A 21,542-nucleotide genomic window follows, 5' to 3' on the forward strand; every position below is an offset into this window, starting at 1 on the left:
TCGCAGGTAAATTAATTCATCCTCTGTCTCAGAACAATCACTTATTTTAAATGACAAACCAACTGTGAGTGCTCAGTTCCCCTCTCCAGGGACAGTTTGTGTGGTGTGAGGTGGTGTGTGTGAAAGTGTGTATGTGTATTACAACAGAGTAACAGATCTGCTTACTTCTCTTTCCCTCCTCTCTTTCTCCACTCTTTTATTTTCCCTGTCCTAGTGTTTTTGTCCTAAGAGAAACCTTAGAGGCAGGAAAGTAGGCCGGAGGCAGGAGGGGAGTCTAAATACACTGTAACAAGTTATCTAGCTCAATAACAGTAAATACAGACATACTTGTTAAATCAAAAGGCTATGACATGCCACATATTGGAGGTCTAAACTCAATATAGAATATATAGAATTTCAATGAACTAAACTAAAACTGCAAATGCTTACATGTCTAATGAAATACATTTTAAACATATGAAGAAATTATATAAAGCTGTACATATAAATTTCATTTACATATACACTTAAATAGCATTTCGTAAATTAAAATAGTAATTTTAAACAAATTTATTTGCTGCAAAATTCAGCCAATCACCAAATTCACAAGCAAAATATTCTAGCAAACCTCTATCGAACGTTTGTGCCAAAAGATTACAGAAAGCATATTTTCTTAAAGAGGAACTATAATTTTAAAAAAAAGTAAATAAACATGATGGACAACAAAAAAACATGAAGCCAATGAGAAAGTTAAGTTGAAACACGTAGACAAAGATTCATGGATAGAGCTGTATAGAGAAGGAACAATGAGCAGGCCGGCTAAAGATTTAAGATAAGTTGGCTGACAGACAAATATTTATATAATATGCAGAAAGAAAGAAAGAAAGATGATACAGATTTATAGAATCTACTGACATTTTTGAGAAACCAAATCACACACAAGCAAAATCTGGACACACTTTTTAAACACAAAGTCGGCTCTTTCAGTGAGCTGCTATTGTGTTTTTATTATTGTGATTGAATAAACCCAAAGGCATATGGGTATAATAGGACTCACATTGCTACAGTAATCTGAGAGATGTATTGTGTGACAGCTGGGTCATTAAAACCTCAACTGTAATTAGTAAACATATTGAAACCCACTCTATACACCCTACATGTGTACACATGCTAACCTTGGTATATATTATATATGTGCAGACGTTGCATATGCGCCAGAATAATATTTTGGTTTTTAGTGTACATTAAATGTGAAAAACATGTAAGGATGGCAAAGGGGTTTAAATGGAGAGGTTGATAGATGTTCTGCTCCATTATTGTAATGTACTGATGTTATCAAACTAATTCAAGCCATTAAACATAACACTTTTCTTTGGACCGTTGTCAAAAGCCTCTATGCATCCATAAACACTCTCCACAGACACTATGTTTTATCCTCTTTTGTCCCACTTACATTCAGGCAATTGTTTGTTTAGAGACTGTTTCTAATTTAATAGCTGTAATCTAATAGGTGGCTGTTTATCGTTCAAAGATAAGATGGAAGGCCTGCTAATTTTATTAGTCTCTTCAGTAAGGGATTTGGGAGGCTTTTACCGCCCTGCTAATTGGTCCAATGAGTCGGACAGTGGATGAGCGTAACCTGAACTGTTCAAAACAGAATGACCTCTGTTACTTCCTTTCTTACAGTCTAGCAATTCATATTGAAGTGTCTGTCACTTGTGTCGACAAATTGATCAGAAAACATAAAATGACAGTTTGATGTACTCCTAAATAATTGCATGCAAACCTCAAAGGGCAAAGGTAACAATCTTTAGCCTTTAACACTTATTGGCGGCACACGTCTAAAACAATGACTTTTGCATCTACCACATTAGATGGACTCATACTCTTAAAAATTTATTTTAAGACTCATATGCATCGAATGACCTAGACAAACACATAGGCAGCACACAAAATACCTGTGTGACAAAGTTAAATTCTTCAGTAGACAGTGACAATCCTGCTGACCTGGAAGAAAAGTGCAGAACAAAGAAAAGGAAAACAAGAGAAAGGGAGGTGTGGGATAAAGGTTGTATGGACATAAAGGCCCAAACAAAGCAAACATAAAGAATAGGTAAGAGAGAACAAAGGGGTGACAGAGATAAAGTGCATTAAAGAAAGGATGGAAAGTGGGATAATGGACTGGAACAAAACACACTTTTGAATGAATGTGTTACATAACTGTGTTTTTTGTGGATGTGGACCTTTATACTATAAGAGTGTGTTACTTTATGACTCTGTGAAGACAACATACTTCAGCACACAGGGAAACATGATATATATGTGTGTGAGTAAATAAGCGGTTTACAATATCTCAGCCTCAAATCACTTCCATTGCAGGCTTTAATAAGGCCTAAATAAAATATGATGTAATTTAATTCCTGCAAAAGTGTCAAATCAAAAATTGATTAAAAATAAAAAAAGTAATGCTCTATATGTTCAAGTAGCTTGTGTGAGTGTATGAAATTTTAAAAGACTGTAAAATGCACTAAACTTTTGCTTCACCCAGAGACTTAAGGAAATCTATAAAATGCAGGGACACTAGTTTAGTTCAGCTAAAAGCTCAGCTAAGAGAAATTATGTGATTAGTAGTACAGAGGTCTCTAGCAGTAACCCATTGATTTATAGAAGAATTGATGTTTTTTGCTCAAGTGATTGATTCATTGAGAGCTTAAAGCCTCTATGTAGAAAACGACTGATGCATTTTGACAACTGTGTGCCATTACAAATCAAGACTAAACAGGATGATTGTCAAGGCTTGCATGTCCATGATGCACTTACATCATCAAAAAGTAAAACACTAAATACTGACAAATGCATACATAATTGCCATAATTAGCCAAGCAAATAATATATACATGAATTATGAAATGTGAATAGGGTAAATTAGAACACTTCTGGAATCGAGATGACTGGGAAAATTGTCTAAATCATCCTACTACTACAATATAACCCACACCTAACCCTAACAGAAAAATGTATGCATTTATAATATTGTAAATGTTATATTTAACATGTAATATAATGACTGGTCAGTTAACAGTTGGGCAATATGAAGACAACACCGTGGGTCATTCTTCAATTTGGGTGACAAATGAGAGGCAGAATTTGTAAAAATGCTTGTTTGTTTTTTTCTAATAAAATATATTGCTATGCATTTAAAATTTGTTTAATATGCTATATCCATTAAAATTAAAGCTTAAGAACATTTTGATTTTTAAATACACTGGTGACAAAGCCACTTATGTCTATGTCATTAGACATAATATAACACCACAGACTTTATATAGCAAGTTACTATAGGCTCTGTGGTGTTACCAGAAAAGACAGTAACACCACAGACAAATCGGCATAAATCTAGATTTTTCTAAAATGGAGGCTGCCATCATGATGATTTCAAGATCAGGGGACATTTTGGAAATATTAATAAGTATGTATTTATCAAAATTTTGATTAAAATATGTAAAATCTGCAAGTTATCGACATAACACCACAGACACTAATAAAGTGCGACACATGAAATTGTCAGAAATTTAGCTAAACTTAAGAAAATGAATAAGAAAGAATGTATTCCCCATGCACCCCTCAGATCAACCAGCACCTGCAATGACCTTTACACACAGGAAGTAGTCCAAATAGCATTCCCCCTTTTCTTAAAGGGGCCAAATCCATTGTGGTAACACCACAGACATGAATTTGGGGGACAAAATATGTTTGTTTTTTTAACAATTTAATAAAATTGTACATGTTAAATGAAATCTATATTCACAATATAACCACTTTATTTGTGTTAAAATGTTATATTGTTGCGATTACATTCCATGATACCTCTCTAAGGTATGGCGGGAACATCCATATTTTGTTACAAATGCAATCTCTAAAACTCAATTATGTATTTTAAAACCAAAAAATTTAACTATTAATAGTGCACAAATTGTGTTTACCCTACAGAATACAAACATGCAAACATTTTATAATTTATTGGTATTTAAAGTTTATTTCAACTGTTGTAAAGTAGAGGGACACCACTTGCCACCACAAATGAAGAATGACCCACTTGCGAATTTGTTCATATTCTGAACAATACGTGAGTTGCTTGTCCGCACAAAACATGAACTCTCCTGTTGCTGTGGTGTTCTGGGTTTCTAGGGCGTTACTAGGTGGTAGCTAGTTGGTTACTTACTGTTTTAAGTATAAATGGTTCACCTCTAGCAACACTAACGTCAGAAAACCATGTAGAAAAGTAATAGCTCACCTCTGTTCAATAGGCTACGCATTTGAGGTAACTTATCCAGATGCACTGTCCGTCGCACAAATACTGTGGAACGAGTAACGTACCGAAGTAACATGGAGGTAGTTTCATTTTTTATTTATTTATTTAAAAAGAAAAAAAGAGAAAACGTTATAAAAATGAATAATGACTACGACTGGACTGACTCTGGATATATCAATCACCCCCTACATGTGAGCCAGTGGTACTGCAGTGTGTCCACATGGACACGAAAGAGCGCGCTTTAGGAGGGACAGAAAATACTTTGTAAGGAAACAATCCATGAGATCAAAGAAAATAATTAAAAACGTATACACAGGCAAATGCCAACTGCCCGTGCTGATGAAGCTGATAATGTTAATGTTAGTGGTAAGTCAAACACTGAGCGTGACTTTACCCCTCTTTGGGCTCATCTCAAGATCAGTGCAGGTCCAGGGTCAGGAAGGAGACAATCTGCAGCTTCTACCTCATGGGAGAGTTTATGTTTTTATTTCCTTTTTTCTCTATTCCCTTTTTCAGTCCCTCATCTCCCCCTCTTTCAATTTATGAATTTTAAACAGGCACTCTGAAAGACCTTTCTGATGAAGGACCCTGATTAGAGAGGTTAACAGACTCAAGCTGTCATATCAAAGGCTTGTACATGCATGCACTCACACACAAAATAAAAGACAGAGATTCCTATCTGAGTCACTGAAGGGAAAAGGACAGTAAAACACTGTGTGTGTGTGTTGTGTTTAAAGATCTTGAGTCAATGTCACAAACACTGAGCAGGCTGAGCATGGCATGAAAGCCATGTTGTGTTAGACTCACACAGAGTTCTAATGCCTGCAGCATTTAACTGAGTGTTCTGTCTCTTTCCTGCTGTAATTAATCAGAGTAAATTGCTTCATTAATATTAATACACAGTAAAACACACACATACAATGAACTTCTGATCCATGCAAAGGAGAAACGAGCGGTCAATCAGTCAGCAGACTGCATCAAGCAATTTTTACGGCATATATCTCCGTTCAAAAGTTTGGGGTCAGTAAAAATTAAAATTCAAAATTCAATCATTTACTCTCTCTCATGTTGTTCAAGACCTGTATTATTTAATTTTTTCTGTGTAACACTAGACATTTAGAGATTGAAGTTAAGTCAAAGCTGAGTAGTCAAAGGTTCCATACAAACATATAAAAAAACTTTAATGTCAGTTAGCTCAACACATCTTCCTTTTAGAGTAATGTGATGCTGTAAATTAGTCCATGACAGCACATTTGCTAGTCAAAGAAAGAGCGCGTAAGCGACTGAGTAATAGGCAGTTACCTATGTATGCACTTCTTAAAAAAGTCCAGTTAATGGCAATTATAATGAAAAACAAATAAAGGCCTTGTTTTTACCTGTGGTGTCAGGTACAAACAGGGAAGTATAACAACACAGATGGCATTTAATATTTTAGTACAGGTGCTATTTGTATACCATTCAAATACAGATTCCCCCAAGTTGCCACAACGTAACTGGAATAGATATTCAAATCTTTGAAGCAAATCAGTGAACAATGATAAGACTTACTGTGGCCCTTATTAAGGTTTTTTTTTTTTTTTTTTTTAACCACTCTCATCTGCACAAGAAAACAAACATACATACATACATAAACAGTGGAACAAACATATGGAAAAAAAGGATATTTATAAATGTAGAGTAACTGACGGTGGGGTGTGTGGAAACACATTTTGGCCATGATTTGCCTATACTCACAATGTGTTTTGCCCTAAAGCAATGTCCCAACCACTCTTGATATGCCAAACTCAAAGATACAAACACTTTCCACACACTCTTGCAAACAAAATGTAAATCTCAAAATACAGTGCACTGCAACTACAGCAGTTTAGCTAATAAGAGTTGTTTTACTAGCAGTTATAACAGAATTTATGATATAAAGTAATGATCTTTTCTTTGTTGTTGATTTTTATTATTCCACATTTGAAGGAATAATACAAATGCAAAGTAACAGAACAGAAACTCTGCGCACAAGAAAACAAGTACAAGACGTTTCTGTTCCATATCCCAGACTTTAGTAGTAAATGCTCAGTGCGTGTTATTTCTGTCCCTTTCCTGTCAGCATTTATTAGGAATGATTGGACTGATGGTCAGGACTGTACCATCTTTTTTTGGGGATCATATATGTAGCGTTTAAAGTTCAAATGTATGGTTACTGGCTGAGCGTCAGGCTTAGTTTCCTCCGATTTGGACGATTCATTTTTGGCCCCTCCCTTCCCCTTCTTCTTAGAGGAAGAGGATAGAAGCTGCTTGGTTTCTTCTTTCAGCCCCTCTAACAGAAGAGAAATAAAGAACAGGCATTTATGGACAATGCGCATACAATGTTACTAGACAGAATGTATCTCTCATGTTTTGGCCTGTTACAATTATCATATGATCATTTGTGTTTTGAACAGAAATTAACTGATTAATTAAAGGCAAAAATATTTAAAATCTAGACTGACAGTCTTTTTCTCAATATAGACAATAATTTGAACTATTGTATATTAAAAATTGCTAAACATCTTTAGTTGTGTGGTTATGATTACATTCATTCTACTCCATTTCATTGGGCCTGAATAGAGGGGTGTGCTGTAATGTGTGTGTGTGTGTGTGTGGCTGAGGACTACCTACACAAGAGAGCCTTGAGGGTCAGGAAAAGGATGTGAGTTTTTTTTCTTTTGCACGTATATTTAAGATACAGCGTGCATTTTTGGTGTGTGTAACTTTATAAGAGAGTAACTTTTATATGCTGTCTTTGAATGAATGAATGAATGAGTGTACGGATGTATAAATATGGAAGTCACCTGACAAGAAACTTAGAGGAAGGAGGTAAAAAGGGGCCAAGAAAAAGTAAGGAAGAGTAAAAAAGAGTGCATTTGTCTTTGTTTACCTGGTATTCTGATTTTGATTTTGCCACTTTGGCCGAAGCCACCTTCAATGGATCCCGTTTCTCCTGTTGACAGTGTAACTTTTAAACCCACAAACAGCTGAAGGTTTGTCTCCTTCTTAAACAGGTTTCGACCAATCACAGTGTAGTCATCTGTCACCTGACCAAGGGTAAAGACAATTGGCCAAACCTGATTAGCTAGAGTCACAGTACATGAGGTTTTCAACAGATACCATGGGATATATTGAAATAAATAATATATATAAAATCATGTATATTATGTATATTATAATGCAAATTCAAAAAGTTTGAGGTTGGTAAGATTTTTCTTTATTTAAAATACATTTCTTATGTTCACCAAGGCTGCATTTATTTGATTAAAAAAAACAGTTAAAACTAAAAAATAAATAAATAACAAATTTAACTTACATTTTTTTTATATATTTTAAAATGTAATTTATTCTTGTGATAACAAAGCTGAATTACTCCAGTCTCCAGTATCACACGATCCTTCTGAAATCATTCTAATATGCTGATTTGGTGCTCAAGAAATTTTTCTTATCATCAGTGTTCAAAATAGTTGTGCTGCTTAATATTTTTGTGGAACCCATAAAACATCTTTTTCTGGATTATCTGATGGATAGAAAGTAAAAAAAGAAAAGCATTTTATAGCATTGTAAATATCTTCACTGTGACTTCTGATCATTCTTGTTGAATTAATATTAATTTAAAGAAATATCTTCCTGACCTCAAACTTTTGAATGGTCGTGTAAATATTTGTAGTCACCCGTTCCACTGCTCCTTCTTTCTGCTTGTCTTTGCTGATTTTGAGCCGAGGCAGTGCCGTCTCTGTGTAGTTTTTGTCTTCAAAGCCTTCCAGAAGCTTTCCATGAAAGGCAAGCCTGCATGCGTTACCATGGATATCTGAGTCCAGTCGTGACCCAATCACTAAGCAAAGTGGTGGACATGTGACCGGTCGTTCAAACTCAAGTAAAGCCCATTGCTGTGGTTCCCCTCTCCCACCTTCTGCCTGACATGTCAAATACTCATCCAAGTGGTGAAACTCCCAATCAAACGAGAAAGATTTAGCATTTTGCTCTGGAGAGGTGGGGTTACAGTCTCCATTTTCATTGCCAAGAAGCACTCGATTGAAAAATGAAATACGTGCCATAACAGTTTCGTGTCCAACAGTGATGTGAAACTTTGCACGGCTGGTAAGTGCTCCGCGATAGTATTCAATCTTTTGGACGGATATAACAGCAGCGTAAAGAGTCTGCAATGAGCCTGGTGTGCATACTACACCCCGTTCTAACAGTTTTGGATCAAACTGTGTCACACACACGCCGACCCGATCCCCTTGCATAGCACTAGGAACTGGCTTACGAAACATCTGCACAGATTTGACCTTGCGAGTCACCTGAGGAATCAAAAAAGATCATGTAAGGAGCTGATCATGTCGCAAAATATTTGTTCAACTATTATGGTGAAACTGATCATTTGGAAACAGTCTTTCTTAATGCATTTTGTGCAGTTTGCATGTGTATATACAGTCTTGTTCAAAAGTTTAGGGACTGTGGGATTTTTGCTTGTTTTTTTAAAGACGTCTCTTAGGCTGTATTTATTTAATTAAGAATATAGTAAAACAGTAATGTTGTGAAATATTATTACAATGTAAAATAACTGTTTTCTGTTTTGAAATGTTATGTATTCCTGTGATGGCAAAGCTGAATTTTCAGTCATTACTCCAGTCTTCTGTGTCACATGATCCTTCCGAAATTATTTTTAATATACTGAAGGCACATTTGTTTTTATTATTAATACTGAAAACAGTTGTGCCACTTAATATATTTTGTGGAAACGGTGATACTATGAATAGTAAGCTCAAAAGAACAGCATTTATTTGAAATGGAAATCTTTTGTAACATTATAAATTTATTTACCTGTCACCTTTGATCAATTCAATGCATTCAATGCAATGCAAAAGTACATTTCCTTAAAGATTTTTTTACTCACCCTTAGCTTTTGAACAGTAGTGTATATATTGTAGTGCTATGTGTAGACATGTGTAAGTACCTTTAATGCTGGTATCTCCACAGTATCATTGACACTGAGTGACCCTTGTAGAATGGTGCCGGTAATGACTGTTCCCTGGCCACGGATGGAGAAGCAGTGATCTACAGCCATCAGAAAAGAACCTGATGGATTTCTACGAGGAAAGAAGGCTTGAGCCTTCAATAACTGAACACAAAGAGAGAGACACCTTTAAAACATGATCCACACCATTCAAAATACAGTAATGTCCAAAAATGCTAGACCTAAAACCACCATTTTGCTTTAATGACAACATTCACTCAAGCTAGAGACTAGTAAACTCCACAAGTTTATGTGCAAAACCTGATCTATATTATAAAGGATTTAACAACCCTCTATTGTGTGTATTCATGGAAAGAAGGAAATCTTTTGGAATGATCTTTTGTATGGTCAATGTCACAAATTTGCCTAAATTTGATTTAGTGTCCTATATATATTACTTCTTTGACATCATAACTGTTCTTTATTTAGGCATTTTCAAAGTCCTAAAATGTTTATAAAAATATCAAATTTAAAAGTGGTCTCAGACTTTTGGATCTTGAATCCATGCTACTGACAGCAAACCTACTAACTCACATCTATGAGTTCAGTTATTCCTTGTGGCTCGTTTGTTTCTGGGGCCTCAGGACCTCCTGGCTTTGCTGCCACAGCAATAATAGGGCAGCCTTTAAATCTGACAAGCAAAGAGTCAAGTCAATTTCATTTGTATAGCACAATACACATTGTTTCAAAGCATTTTTATAGAAACTTGTGATGTTAATGTTTATAACATCTTTATCAATAACATCTTATGTGACATAGGCTACATTTTGCGACAGTATAAACAATCAAGCAGTTTAGATTTGTTATATATGCTCACGCTGTAAAAAAAAAATCACTTTTTCACTTCCAAAATTGGTAAATTTAACAGTATTGAGATGTCTCATTAGATTTATTGCAGTGTTTCACTATATACCTCCCGGGTTACCAATTAACAGGTTTTTACTGTTTACCATTACAATTACAATAATTTATTACAGTCTGAACACATGGCAAAATGTGTAATCACAGGTAAACGTGTGCTTGACAGTGTCTACCTTGTGTTCTCAAGAGTTTTGTGCATCCTCTTGGTCATTTTGTCAATAGCCGCTTGTCTCTTGTCATTAGGCAACAGGTCCGTTTTGTTGAGGATGACGATCATGCGGGAACAGGTGAGTTGACCAATCAAAAGGCACTCTGCTGTTTGTGTCTGCATGCCTTTCACAACGTCAACCACCAACATCATCATATCAATGATCTGAGCACCTGAATGCAAGTATACAGATATTGATGATAATGATAAACATGACAAAGTCATCACTGCTAGACAGTATTACAGAAAAAGAGACAGAGAATAAGAGAAGTAGGGGACTGGGCTATTGCCTTTCCTTTCCCTCTTTTTCTCTCCCTCTCTCTGGCACTCATTCTTTCCTGAGAGATCTCCTCTGGGGGGAGAGAGGAAGTCAAGCTGGAACCCCGAACAGCCCCTTTCCGCCTTAATCAACCACATGTGCCATAAATGCACACACACACACACCAATGCCATCAATGCAATTACACTAGACATTCCCACTACACTGAGAGTTCTTTGGGTTTGTTTGGTCCCGAAGGTTAACAAAAACCCTCAAGACATTGTTTCTCATCATCTATTTCTTCATACATCCCTCCGTGAAAATGATACCTATGAGACTGTGTATGCAAGAAAACAAGCCATCTGAGCTTTTAGTATAGAGGAATATCGATGCATTGCATGTATTGTGCCAATAACTACCTATTAAGTTAACAAATATACATGTACTGTAAAACTGATGAAGTATGTTTTCAGTTTTTCTATTTCAAAATTTCACTTTTATTTAAATTGGTACATGCCATTTCTTTGTAATTATTTGTGAAATTTATTAGCAATTTGTGAGGGAAATATTTTTTCAGTGTTTCAAAGGAAGTGCATTAAATGACAGAATCTGATATGATAACATGTTGACAAAATGCTATTCTTTGTTGTAACTATAAAAGGTGTTCTAACGCTAAATGTGACCCTGGACCACAAAACTTAAGTCGCTGGGGCATATTTGTAGCAATAGCCAAAAATACATTGTACGGGTCAAAATGATCGTTTTTTCTTTTAAGCCAAAAATCATTAGGATATTAAATATCATTAGATATTAAAGATCATGTTCCATGAAGATATTTTGTAAATTTCTTACCATAAATATATCAAAACTAGTTATATGCATTGCTAAGAACTTCATTTGGCCAATTTAAAGGCGATTTTCTCAATATTTAGATTTTTTTGCACCCTCGGATTCCAGATTTTCAAATAGTTGTATCTCGGCCAAAGATTGTCCGATCCTAACAAGCCATACATCAATGGAAAGATTATTTATTCAGCTTTCAGATTATGTATAAATCTCAATTTTGAAAAATTGGCACAAATGCATTTTATTTTCTTTTTTTGTACTTTTTCAATTCTGTCATTAAAAGCAGATATGTTGTTTGATTTGAGAGCGTGTTTTAAATCTTTAAAGCCTACAGTATCATATTTGAAACATGAATTTTTAATGTCTCTAAATGATCAACAATATTAAAGCTTATTATGAAATTTCTGTTGTACATTGACATGCTTTCTAAACTAACTGATAGTTCATAATATTTTAGTGAATAAAAGGCCTTTTAGTATAATTTTAACAAAATAATAATAAAATTTAAAAAAACTACCTTCAGGTCATAGTACACATCTTTTTGCCATGTGTCTTTTATCTTTACTGATTTTTATAAAGAGAATATAAGAATAACTTTTATATTGTTATTAATATTAAATATTTATAAATATTAACATTTACTGAACTGAAATGTAGGATTACTCAATTATCCATACATTGTTTAGGAACTAACACATCTTAATCATCATTGTATTGCATTGCATTTTATGTTTTGCCCCCACAATTAAGACTACAGAGCTTTGATCATAAAACAAAGCGTACATCTTACTAAAGACATACTATTGAGTGATATATTTATATGCATTTTAAGCAAGTGATCTGTTATATTTGTTTTATAATAAAAATATAATTAATTTACATTATATCAGAATTTCATCTTACTTTTTGGCCACATAAATAACAACATCTGCACCAAACTGCATATTTTTGCTCAGATTGGGCCTGAATAAACCTGATGTGATTTTCATCTGTGTTCAAGTGTGTGCAGTGCACCATATTCTCCATATTCATTTTATATTATATGAGACATATAACAGATAACATAAAAACCTAATGTATCAAATGCGATACAAACATATAGCACATTTATAAGATTTTATTTGATATTTTGTATAAATGTTCAACTATTTTATACGTCAATCTTTACAGGGTTAATATGACCTCTTCAAATACTACACACACACCACCCACTGATCAAAAGTGGTAGTGCTTGACAGAGTTTAAAATGCACTGACAGGTTGCTATTCTTGAACTAGTTTATGATAGCACTCATAATTGGAATTAATTAGTGAATTATATTAAATATATAATGATTCACGCAAGCATGTAAACCATGCAGTTTGCCACCGTGGATCTAATCAACCCTACCAATAAAAAACAACTAATTTACCCACTTACCCCCAATAATAGTGCGTATGAGAGAGGCATGCCCCGGGCAGTCCACCAGTGTGAACTGCAGACTGTCGTATTGTCTTTCCCCACTGGACTCTTTCAGGTGCTCCGGTAACGGCACCGTAAACGCGCTAAAGCCGAGATCCAGCGTGATGCCTCGTTCTTTAGACTGCGGGTTCTTGTCGAAGGCTGCAGTGGATGCGGTGCTGCTCAGCGCACGGGCGAGAGACGTTTTCCCGCTGTCCACATGGCCGAGGACACCGACGTTAAAGTTCAGAGTTTTAGGAGGACTGGGGTCTGCCATGACTGGAGCAGCACGACTGTTGGGTAACAGAATAAATGCGCAGACTTTGAACTGCTGACAGCAACAACAACGCAGCAGGTTCAAACCAACCAGCTCAATATTAAAGTGTCAGTTAACCAAGTGTCTCTAATTTGGGTGGAACTCAGTAATATCCGTTTATTAATTCTGATATGAGAGATTAAATTACATGCTAAGTATTCCTGCTCTTACTGTATTCAGCAAACTTTTCTGAAATTTGACAGTTGTCCTTCCTGTGCTACAACAAAACAATCCCTGATAAAACATCAGCTCAACTCATAGGTTCCTCTTCACAGCATTTGTTTTAGAAAAGAATCATCCTTCATGGGTCGAATAATTTATTAACAAGTAAAAATATTTCAATTAAATTAAATTAAACACAATTAGAAGAATATTTACACTTCATACGGAAGAAAATATTTGTGGAACCCACAGCGGTCGCCTTTGTTCCAGTACAACACTTCAAATGGCACACAAACGGAAAATAGGGGCGTGTTCACAGTCATCAGACGGACAGCACCGACATCCAATGATTAAACAGAGATTCCACAAATTGACCAATCGTTGCAAAGAATGACTAAAAAAACGTTTCCAGGGCGGTACTTCCTCAAATCGCCTTGGTTACCCACATGGAAACGCGGGTGTCTTGTGTTTGATTTCAACGGCCTCTCGTGTAATAGGCTTGAGGTTATTTGTTCTCATTTTTACAGTGTTTAATTAACTAACAAGAAACATGAAGATCGAAGAGGTAAAAAGCACAACCAAGACGCAGCGCATCGCTTCTCACAGCCATGTAAAGGGCCTCGGGCTGGATGAGGCCGGTAATGCTAAACAGTCCGCGTCTGGACTAGTGGGGCAGGAGACAGCAAGAGAGGTAGAGATCCATTTCATGTTTTGCCAGTTTGCTAATGAATACTGAACCAGGAAATTTGATTACACTGAATACTATATGATCATTTGTGTTTAACTGAATATTTGTGAAGAACGAATACAAAATTTGTCAGATCATCAAGAGGATGTTAACGTCACTGTGGTTATAACAGGTCCTGATTTTGCTGACTATTAATATTTTAATAATTTCTGTCTAATTACCTGTAGTTTAGCCATTTGATGTTATTATAATATTCGTTTATAAAGAATATCATGTTGCTGAAAACATGTTGCATTTACAGAAAATGGTAAATATACACACTTCCCATATTCTTACCTTTTTATTAGGCTTGTGGCATCATCGTAGAGCTGATTCGTTTAAAAAAGATGGCTGGCAGAGCCGTTTTACTGGCCGGACCACCTGGAACAGGCAAGGTAAGGACTGACAAGCTTTATTGTATCAGTCATTGTAAATAGTTTCAGAGATATGCTTTGTGAAAGTGTTTATGGTTTGATAATTGTATTTCTGTACCCTGCAGACTGCTCTAGCATTAGCCATGGCTCAGGAATTGGGAAATAAAGTGCCATTCTGCCCTATGGTGGGCAGTGAAGTGTATTCAACAGAAATCAAGAAGACCGAAGTGCTGATGGAGAACTTCAGAAGAGCAATCGGTGAGCACTCACGCAAAGAACCCATGTCTGTGCACCATAACCTGTAAAAATGCTATACAATTGTGAACGTTTATTCATTTTTTAAGAGATATGTTTAGGTAAAAATGTGATTAAAAACCGTGAAAAAACAATCAAATACATTTTGACTTGTCCGTCTACTAATTATTAAATACCTCCCCATGCATGCGCACGCACACACACGCACACACACACACTGTAGCCTGATAGTAGACCACCAATATGACTCAATGTCGACAGTGTGATCAAGTGAGATATGCATGCATGCATGCATGCACACGTTATTACAGTGCTGACAGAAAAATACAGAAAAAACACAGGTGATTAGATTCACTGGAATTTTATATATAATGGATTTTGTAGGTTTTTTAAAGCGTATTGGTAGATCTGCTAGTATTTAATATGTTAGCAGTGTTTATGTGTTCTGTACATTCTTGTACCTAAAATTCTCATGTTTTGATTGTGCAGGACTGCGTATCAAGGAGACTAAAGAGGTGTATGAGGGAGAGGTCACTGAACTGACTCCTTGTGAGACAGAGAACCCAATGGGGGGCTATGGCAAAACTATCAGTCATGTCATTATCGGTTTGAAGACCGCAAAAGGCACCAAACAGTTGAAGGTAAGGAAGTGAAAGTGCTTTTCTTGCATACTTCTATTTCAAAGATAAGGAGCTGGATGGAAGCTGATTTTGTGTCTGATTGAAGTTCAAGTTTTATCTCATAGCATTTGTTATGCTCATGCAGCTGGATCCCAGTATCTATGAAAGTCTGCAGAAGGAGAGAGTGGAGGTCGGCGATGTTATCTACATCGAAGCGAACAGTGGGGCAGTCAAGGTAAGGACGGATTTGCTTAACCATTCTCTCTCTTGCCTATAACTGCTGTTGGCGTGTTGAAGTAATCTTTTGTCAGTGCAGGTGGGCAGATAGTCTGGCAGCGGTATAAAGGACAAGATTGTCTTTTCATATTTTTGACAGAAATTAATACTTTTATTAAGCACGAATGTATTAATTTGATCAAAAGTGACAGTAAAGACATTTATTATGTTACAAAATATATTAATATTACAAATATAATATAATGTTACAAATTCTGTTCTTTTGAACTTTATATTTTTTAAAGGACCATGGAAAAAAAACTACAATTTGCACAAAAATATTAAGCAGCACAACTGTTTGCAGGAATAAGTTAAATGTTTAAAATATATTCAAATAGAAGACAGTTTTTAACGGTCACGGTTTCTTTTTTTATTTTATTGTATTTTTGATGAAGTAAATGCAGACTTGGTCAGCATAATAGATTTCTTTCAAAAACATTTTGAACAGTAGTGTACACACATACACTTGCACTTCACATAAAGTACAGTACACTTCTCTTGAAAATAAATTGACTCCATTTAATGGTCCCAAAATCTCTCAAGGCTTTTATCAAGTTCATTTATAATCTTTCTGTTTTTGGTCTGCAGAGGCAGGGACGATGTGACACATTTGCAACAGAGTTCGATTTGGAGGCGGAAGAGTACGTACCTCTACCGAAAGGCGATGTACACAAAAAGAAAGAGATTATTCAGGATGTTACACTTCATGACCTGGATATTGCTAATGCAAGACCTCAGGTATGTGCACACAAACATCACATTTTCCAGCATTTCAAGTGGACCTCCATAATGCTAATCATATGAGCGTACTGTGTTTTCCAGGGAGGCCAGGACATACTTTCTATGATGGGTCAACTGATGAAACCCAAAAAGACAGAAATCACAGGTAACATATTTTATATACTGATAACCATGACAGGTTTTTTAATAAAGCCATGTGTAACTATATCTTTTTTGTGTCTATTCTGTATGCAGATAAACTGCGAGGGGAGATCAATAAGGTGGTGAACAAGTACATTGATCAGGGTGTGGCAGAGCTGGTTCCTGGTGTTCTGTTCATTGATGAAGTCCACATGCTGGACATTGAGTGTTTTACCTACCTGCACCGTGCACTGGAGAGCTCCATTGCTCCTATCGTAGTGTTTGCATCCAATAGAGGAAACTGCCTCATCAGGTGTGTTTTTGATACAGTAGGAAACGTCGTAAATTAACTTAGCGTTGTCGCAGTTTTATATTTAGTATAATTGTAGGATATTTTGGTAACAATTTTACAGGTTCAATTAGTTAACATGGTTAATGCTAGTTAATAGAAATACAGCTGGTCATTGTTAGTGCTTAAATAATATGAACAATGTTTGATTTTAATGTATTAGTGAATGTTCAAATTAAGAATAACAAATGCTTTTTATGTTAGTTCATGTTAACTAGTAGGGCTGGGTTTTGACACAAATTTCACGATTCGATTCGCATTCACAAGCTTTCGATTCAATATCGATTATTTTGGATATATCAGGTACAGTACATGCCAAATTTTCTCAAGGAAATAAAAAATCTTTCTACTAATGCTGTAAAATATACATGAGAGTCAGTTGGTACTACATTACTATAATATTGAAGGTTAAAATTGACTGATTTGTTAAAATTACACTTAATGAAGTTTTTAAAATAATAAAGTTACAATTACATAATATTTCTACTTCAATTCTTAAAAAAAATAATGGTGGCTGTCATAACTTGATGGATTTATTCAAGCGTAAATTAAACATTGAAGAACAGTAACATTTATAATTTATATGTGTTATATGATGCATATATTTAGCAAAATGCCCCTCTCTACAGTTTATGGTCACCAAGTATGTTTTTCTGAGGTAAATGTGACATTACATGACATTGTTTACAAGCTGTTATATTGACGTCTTTGCGCGGCTGAAACACTGATTGAGCGATTACATGAGACAGGATACTGATTGTAAAGTTATACTATTTCTTTTAACTTACCTTCGGATGTTTAGTTATGTTTATTTTGTGCTGAAACTGTGGAGGAGATGATCAGTTCACGTGCGCCTCGTGCTACCGCATCTGTTGAACTGAGGAGCTCCAGCGATCTGTCGCTCCACATTTAACAGCGCCAAAACGGCATTTATTGTTTGAACATTGCAATATAATGGACATCATTTGAAATCTGAGACTTTGTTTCATATTAGAAGTACCAAAGTACAATGCTTATTGCGGTAAATTGGATGGGAGGTGCCCTTCAATGTTCCGTCCATTAACTGAAAACAGGCTAGGATAATCGATTCTTGGGATTTAAGAATCGATATCGTTTCGTAAAAATGAGAATCTGTTAATATCGAGATATCGATATTTTTACCCTGCCCTATTAACTGGTGTAGTTAACAAATGGAACCTTATTGTAAAGTTTTAAATATATTTTTGTTCGTTGTTAATTTGTGGTAATTCATAATGTATTTGTACAAATGAATATTACTCTAGATTAAGAATTGTTGCAATGTTATTGTTCATTGTTAGTTCATCATATCTAATTCATTAACTAATGTTTGTGAATATGAGCACATCTGATTCTATTTGAATGAATCTAACCAATATCAGAATTAATTTGAAGTTTACTGTGACCAGCTGTTAGAGTGATCCAGTGATTTGATTGGTTGTACAGTTTACAGTTATACATGATGATGTTTTAGGGGGACTGAAGACATCAGCTCTCCTCACGGTATTCCACTGGATCTGCTGGATCGAGTCATGATTATCAGAACTATGCTGTACACTCCTCAAGAAATGAAACAGGTGTGCATAAACTTTTGCATCAAAACAAGTCTGAAAGATGAAGTAGACATTACATGCTGTTGTTTAATTTGCACGTTGCTATAGATCATAAAGATCCGAGCTCAGACTGAAGGAATCAACATCAGCGAAGAGGCTTTATCTCATCTTGGTGAGATCGGTACCAAGACTACACTCAGGTAACCCTGATTACTACATTTTTAAAAACATATCCTATTGATTTAGATTTGTCATAGTTATTTATGTCTTGCTAACGGGACTCTCAGTTATTCATTATCATGAATTGATCATTTCTGTAATTTGGTTATGTAATTTTGACTAATGTGTGTGTTTGTGTGAATGCAGATATGCAGTGCAGCTGCTGACCCCTGCCAGTCTGCTGGCACGAGTTCAGGGGAGGGAAGTAGTCGAAAAGGAACTGGTGGAAGAAATTAATGAACTCTTCTATGATGCTAAGTCCTCTGCAAAAATCCTGCAAGATCAGCACACCAAGTTTATGAAATAACTCCAGCACTCTCTCACATTCTCTGTACGGCCTGCTTTAGTTTGCTTTACTGGTTTAGTTCACATTTGTCATGACATTATAACAGTGTGACAGCTGTTTTAAGCCAGTTCAACATCAGTGCACGGCTAATGTATTGTTCTACCTAATTGCGCCAGTTATTGTTAGTCAGAAGAACAGGAAAGAAAACATTCTCTCCATAATTAACATGCTTAGACAACCTAATTTCTTGAGTTTCATCCCACACTTTTGTTATTCTTCTGTAGGATAAGTTTTCCAGTGTCCTGTCTGCTGTTCAATTTTGTGTTTTGTTTTGAAAATAAATCTTTTTTTTATAGTAATGTGAAATATAAACGGGACCTTTTAATGACATATTTCATTTTCATACAAAATAAAATGCTCACTTTCTTTTCAATTTAAAACTAAACCAATAAATTATGTATGTATTTATTTTACCAAAAAACTTACCAAAACTAGCATTCTGGGATATTAAAAAAAAAATTATTCAGTTTTAATTGTTTAAAGCCTTTTTTAATTCAAGAAATGTTTCTTAAAAATATTAAAAAGTACATTGAGGTACATAAGAAAAATCTAATTATTAATATCATTTAAACGTGCTATTGAATGGTTACAGTGTTCAAACAAACTAACAAGTTGTTTTCTATGGTAATGCTTTAGATTCATTTATAATTACATGTTTTAGCTGTAGTATAGTGTTAATTTTTCTTGCTGGGTTTGTTAAAGGCAGTCTCAGATCCTGAGCGAGCCTTGCTGAAGACGGATGGCGCGACCTTCCCAGCTTGTTCTAACAGGAGAGACAGAAAGAAAAGAATCAGAACACAAAAATACAAGCTACATCATCCAACACATTTGAATGTCAGTTACCTCAATACAAAGTGCTCCATTTATTTAAATTATATGTGCTTGAATTGACAAAATACAAACTAAATCTGAACTAAGATGTGAATTAAACATTTAGGTACTGTCAAATATACATTTCACATTCTTAGTAATGGTGTATGCAATCTTTTAATAGTCTGATAATTTACTGGTGACTTTTTTTTTTAATTTAAGAGGACATTGATAGTATATTTATAAAACAGTGATAAATGAGTATGTAGTAAAATGTTACAGCTGGAATCTTAAAGGCTTTAAAAAGGCTAGAACACAAATTATTCAATATAAACACACAAGACACGTTAGACTTGATAAACATCGCATAATAAAAGTGATTAGTAGAAGAGTTAGAAGGGTGTCTTCCCCTGTGTTTGTGTGATCTGACTTCCTGCTATATATGGAGTGGAAATATAAAAACCAGGCACACAAACACACAGCTCTTCTTTTTTCCTCTTGGCTTAAAGTCAAAAAACAAGGACACTTGGATTCAGTGACATTTTAATATCACATACAACCTTCTAACTGAATTATTGCAGTTCCTGCAGATCAGCTGCCGCTCGACTCACCGCATTCCTGCATCACTTCAAAGGTCTTGCTCTTCACCTCTGTTCCAGATGCCAGTTTATCCCTGGCTCCAATCAAATCATCCGCTTTCACCTCAGGCCTCTTAACTTCCTCTGCTTCACCCTGCTGAAGAGAAACAGAAAAATTAATGACAAGAATAGCGTATCTTCAGTTCTTCTGTTTCATCTTCTCTTACTTGAGACATGATGAACTCTCAAAATCAGTGAAGTCTTGCTGAAGTTTCTGTTTTATACTGGTCGTATGTGCATTTATGAATGCACACACACACCCTTCCCTTGCAGAGTCCAATCCCAAATGGGCCATAATTCCTTTGGCCAAAGCATGAGTCACACTGCTCCTCCTCCCATTTAATCTCAGTCACTGTTCCTGTAGGGATATACTCATGCTTATTTAAAGATGACATCTTCAGCACTTCAATTAGTTCCAGCAGTTAGGAAATGAAATGTTTTGTGCCTTGTATCTGCTTTATTCTACATGTTGGAGTGCTTTTAAATGACTGCAAGTGTTTATTTGAACACTGTTGTGTTTGTTCTTTTGTGTGTTGCTAAGTGATTGTTTGTTAATTTGTCTCTCTTTCGTATTCCATTGGAATGACATACTTTTTAAGCAGAGCTACTTGGGAATTACTTAATGTCCTGCCATTCTTGAACCTCTCCTTCCTAATGTTTTTACTTTCATTTTCACTGGTTTGCAAACTCAGGAAACATTTCAGATTGCTTCATGCTAGAATCTGTTTCTATACGTGTACAAAAGTTCAAACGTTTTTCAAAGTTTCTTATACTCAGCAAGGCTGCATTTATTTGATAAAAAATACATCAAAATAGCAATCAAATGTTTATATTTTTTATATTTAAATATTTGTTTTAAAATATTTAAAAATGTAATTTATTTATATAATCACAAAGCTGAATTTTCATGTTGAAAACTATTTCACTGTGATACATATTTTTAAGATTCTGATGCATATTTGTAAGATTCTTTGATGAATAGAAAGTTCAAAAGAACAGCATTTATTTAAAATAGAAATCGAAATGAAAAAGTCTTTACTGTCACTTTTGCTCCATTAAAAAAAAAAAAAAAAAA

The 21,542-nt window shown here is 35.2% G+C and overlaps 4 protein-coding genes across 7 annotated transcripts in view; 1 reads left to right on the forward strand and 3 right to left on the reverse strand.

The window, feature by feature from the left end:
* The window catches only part of arpc4 (actin related protein 2/3 complex, subunit 4), a 29,975-nt gene extending 25,555 nt beyond the window's left edge, over positions 1-4,420 (reverse strand). The window contains exon 1 of the mRNA XM_058778497.1: positions 4,274-4,420. The gene's annotated coding sequence lies outside the window, so the exon portion shown is untranslated. The remainder of the gene's footprint in view (positions 1-4,273) is intronic.
* Positions 4,421-4,761: 341 nt separating this feature from the next.
* On the reverse strand, positions 4,762-13,473 carry eefsec (eukaryotic elongation factor, selenocysteine-tRNA-specific). Of its 3 annotated transcripts, XM_058778457.1 has the most exons (8): positions 13,431-13,473; positions 12,923-13,236; positions 10,364-10,571; positions 9,864-9,960; positions 9,270-9,434; positions 7,984-8,613; positions 7,200-7,356; positions 4,762-6,599 (listed from the first exon to the last, which is right to left on the reverse strand). In XM_058778457.1, the coding sequence occupies exons 2-8, from the start codon at positions 13,218-13,220 to the stop codon at positions 6,418-6,420; spliced, it is 1,737 nt and encodes a 578-aa protein (XP_058634440.1). In that variant the 5' UTR covers positions 13,221-13,236; positions 13,431-13,473; the 3' UTR covers positions 4,762-6,417. The 3 variants fall into 3 exon arrangements, 2 of the variants coding, with proteins under 2 accessions (XP_058634440.1, XP_058634439.1); XM_058778456.1 differs by having other exon boundaries at positions 12,923-13,472; XR_009271664.1 differs by lacking the exon at positions 4,762-6,599 and adding an exon at positions 7,626-7,829 and having other exon boundaries at positions 7,222-7,356; positions 7,945-8,613; positions 12,923-13,472.
* A 364-nt stretch (positions 13,474-13,837) lies between these two features.
* ruvbl1 (RuvB-like AAA ATPase 1) lies at positions 13,838-19,492 on the forward strand. Its single transcript, XM_058780138.1, has 11 exons — positions 13,838-14,112; positions 14,457-14,543; positions 14,648-14,780; positions 15,267-15,418; positions 15,543-15,632; positions 16,262-16,411; positions 16,496-16,559; positions 16,649-16,847; positions 18,376-18,478; positions 18,563-18,654; positions 18,821-19,492. The coding sequence occupies exons 1-11, from the start codon at positions 13,972-13,974 to the stop codon at positions 18,978-18,980; spliced, it is 1,371 nt and encodes a 456-aa protein (XP_058636121.1). The 5' UTR covers positions 13,838-13,971; the 3' UTR covers positions 18,981-19,492.
* Positions 19,487-20,837, reverse strand: mustn1a (musculoskeletal, embryonic nuclear protein 1a). 2 transcript variants are annotated; one of them, XM_058780140.1, is made up of 3 exons: positions 20,635-20,837; positions 20,441-20,561; positions 19,487-19,782 (listed from the first exon to the last, which is right to left on the reverse strand). In XM_058780140.1, the coding sequence occupies exons 1-3, from the start codon at positions 20,641-20,643 to the stop codon at positions 19,694-19,696; spliced, it is 219 nt and encodes a 72-aa protein (XP_058636123.1). In that variant the 5' UTR covers positions 20,644-20,837; the 3' UTR covers positions 19,487-19,693. The 2 variants fall into 2 exon arrangements, with proteins under 2 accessions (XP_058636123.1, XP_058636122.1); XM_058780139.1 differs by having other exon boundaries at positions 20,441-20,564; positions 20,635-20,809.
* Between the last annotated feature and the right edge of the window lie 705 nt (positions 20,838-21,542).

Source organism: Onychostoma macrolepis, chromosome 06 (assembly GCF_012432095.1).
Source record: "Onychostoma macrolepis isolate SWU-2019 chromosome 06, ASM1243209v1, whole genome shotgun sequence".
Lineage (NCBI taxonomy): Eukaryota > Metazoa > Chordata > Actinopteri > Cypriniformes > Cyprinidae > Onychostoma > Onychostoma macrolepis.

What these genes read in the sequence shown, in the direction of transcription:
- eefsec (XM_058778457.1), bottom strand. Translation starts at nt 13,220, where the DNA reads ATGGCAGACCCCAGTCCTCCTAAAACTCTGAACTTTAACGTCGGTGTC. An exon ending in CATACGCACTATTATTGGGG is followed by an intron (nt 10,572 to 12,922) that starts GTAAGTGGGTAA and finishes ACTTGCATTCAG; the next exon opens with GTGCTCAGATCATTGATATG. An exon ending in TGGAGATACCAGCATTAAAG is followed by an intron (nt 8,614 to 9,269) that starts GTACTTACACAT and finishes TTGATTCCTCAG; the next exon opens with GTGACTCGCAAGGTCAAATC.
- ruvbl1 (XM_058780138.1), top strand. Translation starts at nt 13,972, where the DNA reads ATGAAGATCGAAGAGGTAAAAAGCACAACCAAGACGCAGCGCATCGCT. An exon ending in GACCACCTGGAACAGGCAAG is followed by an intron (nt 14,544 to 14,647) that starts GTAAGGACTGAC and finishes TGTACCCTGCAG; the next exon opens with ACTGCTCTAGCATTAGCCAT. An exon ending in AAGGCACCAAACAGTTGAAG is followed by an intron (nt 15,419 to 15,542) that starts GTAAGGAAGTGA and finishes ATGCTCATGCAG; the next exon opens with CTGGATCCCAGTATCTATGA.
- mustn1a (XM_058780139.1), bottom strand. An exon ending in TGAAGTGATGCAGGAATGCG is followed by an intron (nt 19,783 to 20,440) that starts GTGAGTCGAGCG and finishes CTCTCCTGTTAG; the next exon opens with AACAAGCTGGGAAGGTCGCG.